Here is an 8,735-nt window from a genome sequence, read left to right on the forward strand (position 1 = left end):
GGCCAGGTCCAGTTGATTTTAGGGAACAAATAACATTGTAGACTCCATGCGGGGAAACAGGACGAAGATAAAATGAGTATGAGCTACGCGAAATACTAGGCCGTGCATTAGCTGGAGGACTGTTATCTGAAGCAACAAAATGTTCACTAAATGCATGAGCAATATCAGTGTCTTTGGTGTGTTCATGATCATTGAGGACATTTTTTTGATGTCCTGCTTCAGACTATTTCATATTAAGAAACTGTCTAATTAGTTTCCAGTTACGCCTGGTGTCGTTTCCGTTTTCAAGTATTTTGTTTTCATAGTAGTCTCATTTTGCGCGCCTGAGAATGGCAGAAGAAATGTTTGAATATGCACGGAATCGATTTTTCAAATTTATGGTAAAGGGCTACGATTTTATTTTTTTGTGAAGACAGTTTTTTTCTTGTTATGGAACGCAACATGGCATCAGATATCCAAGGACTTCTTGGAGTAGAATACCAATGTGTGACTTGTGAATAAGTAATACACTGATCAATGCATTTAGTGATTCTGGAATGGTACTTGGAAAATGCCTTCTCAGGACAACCCTCCATATACACGTCATCCCAGTTTGTGGTTTGGACCTGATGAATAAACTGTGTTTTGTTGAACGAAGATTTAACATATCTTTTAAAATTGCTAACTGCTTCTGTACCTAGGCAAAAAAAGACAAGGGGTAATGATCAGTGATTGAATAATCGATAACTCCAGAAGAGCAGTGAGAATCAGAATCAAATGAAGAAAAGATGCGATCAATCAGCGTGGAAGAGCCTGAAAGATCACGCCTGGTTGGAGTCTGTATTAGGGAAGAAAAGCCATAGCTGAGTAGACAAGTTACATATTCAGAGCAAGACTGACAGTTGATATCGAGAATAATAATGTTTATGTCTCCGCAAATTATTATATTTTTCTTTCCATTGTTTACGCATGTAATATATCTTTAAGCTGAGAATAGAATTCAGCATAAGAAGTAGATGGTGAGCGATATATAGCACCTACTATTGTACAGCTATTATTGACCGCTAGAAAATTGCGGTCAAGCTCTTACTAGATGGATTCACATAGAAAATCCCGAAAAGCAAGATCGTAAAGTCGAACGTAGGGCAATGATGTTCTGATGAAAATAGCTGACCCACCACTGCGGTGGGAAGTTCGATTATTGAATTCAGATTTGTAGCCAGACAGACCATACAAATTTCCATCGGCTGATGTTAGCCAGGTCTCGGATAAGCATATCAAGGAAAAAGTGCGGTCAAGCATGGAAAGAAAGTTCAATATATCGTCATGATGCTTGCGTAAACTACGAATGTTGCAATGAAGGAAAGAGAACGCCGGTGATTTGTCTTGCAACAAAGATTTCACTTGGTCACAGGACAACATAACGCAATAAAGACCGAACAGCAACTGTGGTTAACGGAAAAATGGCTTGCACGATCACTGAATAATCACCAGATCCATCACACCAGTGATGCGATAGACGCGGCTGCTGTCTGATTTCCTAGCTTTAATCACACAGTTGTCAGTCCAGAGGTATTTCCAACCTTTACCTCTTTTGATCTCAAGGGCCTGCGCAAATAGTCGTTTGTTATCAGGTGTGAGGTGGTCATTGATGAAAATTGGCTTGTTGCTGCTCTGAGCAAAACCGATAGCTGACGTAGTGAGCCTAGCCTTTCCTGCCTTGGCTGCAAACTCGGAGCGCTTAACCCTTGAACCAAAACGTGCAATAATGTTCGTGTCCTTCTTAGCATGAACACGATGCACGGCGTCAATGTCGGATTCCACGATAGGACAGCCAATCCTATCACCAATGGCATGCACCACCGCCAGGCAATTTTCGCCCTGCGTTGCGGGAACGCCCTTAATCTCGAGGTTATTTAGACGAGAGTATTGTTCCAGAGCTGACAGACGCTTCGACAACAGTTCATTTCCATCCTTCAGTGATTTGTTCTCTTTGGTGAGAGATTCATTTTGGGCTTTCATGGACTCGTACAGTGCAATAATCATGCCCATACCGTCTTTCACAGAAGAAAGCTCTGCACGGAGGGCAGCAATATCTTAAGCTAGATCAGCACGCTGACGGCATGATGGAAAAGTATACAGTAGTTGACTAATGGCAGCAGTGGTAGCGGCAACAGGCTTACAAATAATTGCAGAAGTGTCAAGCGACCAACCTGTACAAAGTACGGTGAAGACGTTAGGCATGCTGACGTAGCCGCACCCTCTGCGCACCCTCTATTCTCTTCCCTTCTGGGAGAATACGGACCTACATTTCCGAGAGTGGTCATCTGAATGGTCCCAAAATATTCTACATCACGAATAATTTTCCGAATTCTTTGTTGCTAACGACCATGTATGGACCCAGGAATGGTGCCCGCGATTCCTGTATGCCCTTCAAAACTAGCACCATATCTCCGTGTATAACCTTAGGAAGACGACTTGGATGTCGATTGCCAAAAAATATCTTCCCCACTGTTCGGTATTTTAGAGCGATAGCTCTACTAGTCCAGGTACAAACCCAGAAAACGCCTGAATTCATAAATCGGACCTTCAAGCTCAGCCAAGGTCAAACTGGGACTTAGCCTGCCACTACCAGTGGCTGCTGCGTACGCCGCGTGGACGCCCATATCTTGAAAGTGATCTGCGATGTGTACAAAGTACGCGGTAGCACGGGCCTCATCTTCAAAGCCATATGAGATGTGTACAAAGTGCGCCGATTGCTGGTAGCTTCGTTGACGTTGTGCTTTGAAGCGAGACGCAGCATGAAGGTCAATTCGCTCGGTGCTGTTGCTGCCGCGCCGAGCAGCGTCTGTGTGTTCTCTTGTGGTGCAATTGTAGATGCGGTAGTTGCTGATGGCGCGGAGCAGCATCTGTGTCCTTTCCCAAAGCAAGCAATACCAAGGTCCCATCCGACCAACTTCAACTCGACAAACTTGGTTTAACCATGTTCAACCATGGTAATTTTTTGTCGTTCTTCCGCTCAGTTAACCTTTTATGCAATGCGCTCTGCTCTGGGAAACCCAATGTTAAGTCAGCTGCCCGTTATGAGCTTGTTCCAAAGACTGTGCAGGGAGGGTTGCTGCCTAGTGCCACAGTGTACGAGTAAAGGCGTGTGGTTGCGTGCTTCCAGAGTGCACATCCACCCACTCTTCAAGTCCAGGTATATTGAGATGAATTGCTTAATGTACCTGATTACTCTTTCTGCCAATGAGAATTCGTCTCTTGATGGTAGAAAAGAGAAAACTCAGCTTTATGCCTTTCTCTTGGCGCATTCTACGAGTCTCGTATTGTAAAATGCGGCTCCATTGTGAGCGACGCTAACTTTAGTGTTTTCAAGCATTTGTCTATAAAGCAGTTCAATGACAGTATTGGCGTCTTCCTTTGCGGCTTTCACCACTGCCATTATCGCGTATTATTCAATAGCAATCAGAAATAACTGTCTTTTATACACATTCTTTCTTCTTTTGCAATTCCGCAAAATATATGCTCAAGACTTCAAATGGCACAGCAGAATGTTCCAATACAACCATGTTGTTTCCAAGGGGTCTTTGTGTTAGCTTATTTATCTGGAACTTGTGGCGCGTTTGAAGGTACTGCCTAGTACCCTCCTTCATGTGTTACTGTGTAAAACTTTTTTGCACTTTCCAATGGGTTTTCCAAAATCCTTCACGCCCACCAGATCCACCGCTATCGTGAGAAAGTTGCAACACTGGGCAAGCTTGACACTTGGACTCGAAAGAGTCCACTATATGGTTGTGTATCGTGGACGGCAAAAAATTTGGTGGGGTGATGAAGTTAGGAACTTTGCAGCCACAATCCGGAATCAACTAGCGCAAGACTGGGGTAATTGGAGGTCGCTGGGAGAGGCCTTCGTCTAGCAGTGCACATAAATATAGGCTAATGATGATGATGATGATGATAATATTCCCTGCCGTCCCACCATCTCAGGTATTTAATACAATGAGGCAGGTTTTCAATTCCTATTTGCAACCTTGACAGGGCATCTGCCTCAGGAAGGTTGTCCCCTGCTCTATGAGAGCCACCAAGTATGAATAGCCGAATTTCTTTTACTCAACGTGCAAGTCTGCCTTTGGTTTGGTCGAGTCCAGAAGGTGGCTCAGTGGCACTTTAAAGCGATGGCCAAATAGTGCGAAAATTAAGCAACGCATCGGCCGCTACCAGTGCCTTCTTCTGGGTCGTTGCGTAAATTTCTTACTTCTTGATAGATGCGTACGAGTAGTATCTTATGACTTTCACCCGTCGGCTAACGGAATGTTTGGGGTCTCTCTGGTACAACACAGCACCGGTGCCATACTGAAAGGCATTTACGCAAAGTTGAAATGATAATGCAAAATCAGGAAGAATTAGTAAAGGATCAGATGAGATAATTCGCGCCAGGTAGTTGTCAACATCTTCACATTCACCTGACCCAATAAAAGGCACTCCTTCCTTCATTAGCACATTCCAAAACTTTGTTCTCGTGCCGTAGTGCGGCGCAAAAGACCAGAAATGTCCAGTGAGACGGAGAAAAACACCAAGTGAATCTATATTGTGTGGCTTTGCTAACTGGTATATTAGATGAACGGATACTTCTTGTGTATCTTGTGTAACGGATTCTTCTTGTGTATCGTTCTGCCATCAGTCATTCTTCTAAGAAAAACAACATTCCTTTTTTTATAAATTCCCCTTTTCAGTCATTTATCTACAACTTCGCTTGGCTGAGAGCCTCAACAACCTGAATATGGTGAGCGTCTTGTTGTTTTGTTCGTGAGTATATTATAATGCCTTTATAGACATTACAAAAGAGGCCACACTTTCAAAACTCCAGTATTTTTAAAAACCAACCTCCAGAATTCTACCACCCAGAAGGTGGTAGAATTCCGGAATTCCTAGGTAGTATCTCATCTGATACTTACTAATTCTCCTGTCTCGCTTATTGTATTCGCAGATTTCATAGGGTGTCATGAAAGCCGTGAAGTGCTTCGCGTATTCCGTGAGCAGCACTTGCCAATACCCCTCGTACAAAACAATTCTTGATAACCACGTATGCCCTCCTGTCTCGTTATTTTGTCTACACGATGCACCGCAAAGGCTCCATGGATAGACCACGTAAGCTCCATGGATTGCTTGCGTGGTCTCTCAGAGGCAAGTCGTACAATTTGCGCACCTTTCCAAGCAAATATGTTCTCATATTCGGAACTTTATTTTCATCGTCCATTATTGTGTTGGCATGCGTACTAGTAAAAATGCATCCATGCCAAGGCACAATATGTTGTTCTGTCAAAAATGTCTTGTAGCACGATTACATAACGTCCCCTAGGAATGCCGGGATTGCTTGGCTCAAACGGCCCATGAGCTACTGTTGCTGCTCTAACTGCAACCCTTGTCATAAACGCTGGCGCAAGCACTTCCGGTGAAAATTGATATACAGGAACTTCTTGCGTGATAGGCCGAAAAAATAGTCTGTTAAGGCCATGCAGCCTCAAATCGATTCTCACGCTAAGTCTGGAGATGATCTTTGCGGTGGTCAGCTTTGTCTTCGTTGTAACAAAGTAAAAATTTGCGCTGCCTTGGGATGGCTATGGAGACCTACTAGGCCGTCTCCTTGAAGTCGGTAGCTTACGTGGTCTTCCTTTCACTGGGCCAAATGTAATGTTGCATTACCCTGACTGTAATGTTATAACTCATCAAAAGGTACTCAGACGGGTAAAGCCATGATTTTATTCAGCTCGACTTCTTTATCTTCCTCCTCATCTATATCCACCCAGTCTCGTCATAGGGGAGCTCCTTACACTGGTATGATGGTTTTGGCACGTTTCAAACGAAACCAATACAATTTACTCGTACGCTGTAAATTATCAAAAATAGCACTTCCCCTGCACACTGTGTTTTTTCAGAATTCAATAACATATCCGAAAGTTCTGCCACAAGCCGCCTCATTTTTTTTTGGTACATAGAACCTCAATTAAATCTGTCAGATACCTCTTCATTATTGTTTTTTACGAGTGTTACTGTTAATAGTCATGCCGAAACGCAAGCGTAAGTTTGATTTGTTCTGCCCTAAAGATCAGTACTTGTACTCTTTTGATCGATTTTACACTAACAGTCATTAGTCCTTTTTAGAAGCCTGCTATTCGCCTTCATTGTCCTTGCGTCATCTACGTTACACAATAAAGGAGATGGGAGGAACACTGACTAGAAAAGAAAGAATGTGAGGACGCTTTCTTAGAGGATCTGTTGAGTTAATTGCCCCCTTGTGCAAGCAGTCGCAACAAGTCGTTGTGTTCAGCTAAAAAAGGGATTTGTTTGGACAATAAACCAGTAAGTAGTATAGGCTTCTTCGTGCCAGTTTGTGTCCTTCCTAATTGGTGTTTCTCTTGCCCCGTTAATGTGTACCGCACATAACACAAGAACAATGAACGTGCATCAACTAGCCAAATTTATCTCTGTTACCATTGGCCTGTTTGCCAAACACTTTCTGATATATTGTAAAGTAAATACTATTGACGGCACTGTTACTTTTCAAAATCATTTGGATTTGAGCAGCCCGATAGCTACCTATTAGAACCAGATGTAAATAAACTAAAGAACTTGCATTTGTGAAGGAACATTATTTTCCCTCCAATTTACTTAGTATCTTACTAACATGCCTTTAGAATCAGTTACAATTTGACCACTGAGCACATGTAATCTGATACATGTGCTCAGTGGTCTATATTGTAGAGAATCTGGCGTGGACACTTCACTCTAAGACAAAATGCATATAGGAAAACCCTATATAAATCATGAAATCCCGCTTTCTGCCGTTGCTCGAAATTTTTTATGCGCTATAATGTCAACATTACTAATTAACCAATACTTAGCGAATTCTAATCAAGAACATGCCACTGCTTTGCGTGGCCTCCAATTCGGGAAGTGTATTTTCTTTCCTTTTTCGAGCTTCGCGAAAGTAATTACGTACGCTTTATCTTCTCAGGTTTTAATCGTACCACTAGCATATCCTGAATGAAGACTAATCAAGAACTTTCATCACTTGCATCACGTAGAATAGCATTATGCTCCATGTTTTATAATGTTTTAACCATTGGTACATTCACAATGAATTTATTTCACTTCACGTAATGGGGCTCCGCATGAGTCATTTTAAAGCCAACGAGATGCCACTAAATCAATATTACGTTTTATACAGAATACTTCAAGAATCAGGCCTCTATGACGAATAAAATGTCCATTGATAACAAAATTTTTGTAACGCGTTAGCTAACATAGTATTCTTAGGCGTCCATTGATATTACATCATGTCTGCTTTATGGAATCTTATAATACAATTTCCGTTTCACAGTTTTCTATTTTATTGCCTTGGGCCTTGACTAAATAAGCAAAAAACAGAAATACATATTATGCAACGAAAAAAGCAAAGTTTCTACAGTGCGTCACATTCCTCTATAGGAGCACCTATTCATTGGCTTAAGCCTGAGCTACTGAGTACCCACAATTGAATAGCACACTTTAAGTATCTGTTCATATGTGCGCTACATTTATTGGAAAAAAATAACAACTCGAACACAAGCTCAATTATTCTATCTTTGCGCAGCTCGCGTTATGGCATTGCAGAAGTAATATTATATATTATTTCGAAAAGGGAATCTACATTTGATATACTGGAATGTACAGTTCTAGAGAGAGCTCCATGTTTCATGTGGACCAATATGAGCATTATGAAAGCTATCATGGAGCCATAAACTCGACATAGTAGCACAATCAATTTAGGCTGAAAAGCTTTTCATTAAAAAATGAAACAACTGAAGGAACAAAAAGCATCCATCTTTCATAATTCCAGTAAATTTGAAACCATAATGAATATAACTCGGGCTAGGGTGATCCACGGGCAATAGGGGATATTGCTGTAAAGCTTCTCAGAACAGTAACTCTTAGAAGATGTATTTATTAAAAAACTTTCCAACAGCCTAAAAATGAGCTATGATTGGGGCCAGCACGAAAATTGCAGTTTAAATTACTCCCCCACCTGCCAAGAAAACGTCTGACAGTAGTGCTTAAGCCCGCTCGCTGGACATATCGACAGCCATAATCTGGGCGCTGACGTCAGGTGACCTAGTTTCCGCTCACATTTATTTTCTTTGCTTAACGTGAAGCCTGAAAAGTTGAGCTGGAATGTCGGCGGACAATATGAAAGTGAACTTTTAATACCGCCTGATTACTTTCCTGGGGGGTCACTTTGGTCGTAATCACTGTCCGGTATCTCATTTTAGTCGCTACGAGGAGCGCGATTTCGCTTGGAAACAAATAAAGGTAATGTAGGTGGACAAGATAGCCCTGTTTCACTCTCCATATATTGTGAACACTTAGTATTTTTCTAATTACTTGCTAATGTATTCTCTTTTTTTAGGTGGTCGATTTCCTTTTCAATAACAGTAGCTCGTTGATTCTTATGTTGTATTACATAGATGAGGTCCTGCTGAGAGTTTTGTAATTCCTGAACCTCCTTCTGTGCTGTTATTTACCGGATCAATACACGAAACATAGACAATTAGAAAATGAATGTGTGCAGAAGCAGTCTCGAACAAGAAAATTGACGAGGGTTATAGAAAACACTTCTCTTCATGCATGGAAAAGTCGTTTCATACTTGGGCTCCATAAATGTACAATAGTGCAAGTTAGCAAAATTTAATTAACACCCCGAACATAACGTTCGTCAT

The 8,735-nt window shown here is 41.7% G+C and overlaps 1 protein-coding gene across 1 annotated transcript; it reads right to left on the reverse strand.

The window, feature by feature from the left end:
• Window positions 1-1,455: 1,455 nt before the first annotated feature.
• LOC119440506 (uncharacterized) lies at window positions 1,456-2,031 on the reverse strand. The gene has a single exon (XM_037705408.1). The coding sequence runs from the start codon at window positions 2,029-2,031 to the stop codon at window positions 1,456-1,458; it is 576 nt and encodes a 191-aa protein (XP_037561336.1).
• Between the last annotated feature and the right edge of the window lie 6,704 nt (window positions 2,032-8,735).

This window comes from Dermacentor silvarum, chromosome 2 (assembly GCF_013339745.2).
Source record: "Dermacentor silvarum isolate Dsil-2018 chromosome 2, BIME_Dsil_1.4, whole genome shotgun sequence".
In the NCBI taxonomy this organism is placed as follows: Eukaryota; Metazoa; Arthropoda; class Arachnida; order Ixodida; family Ixodidae; genus Dermacentor; species Dermacentor silvarum.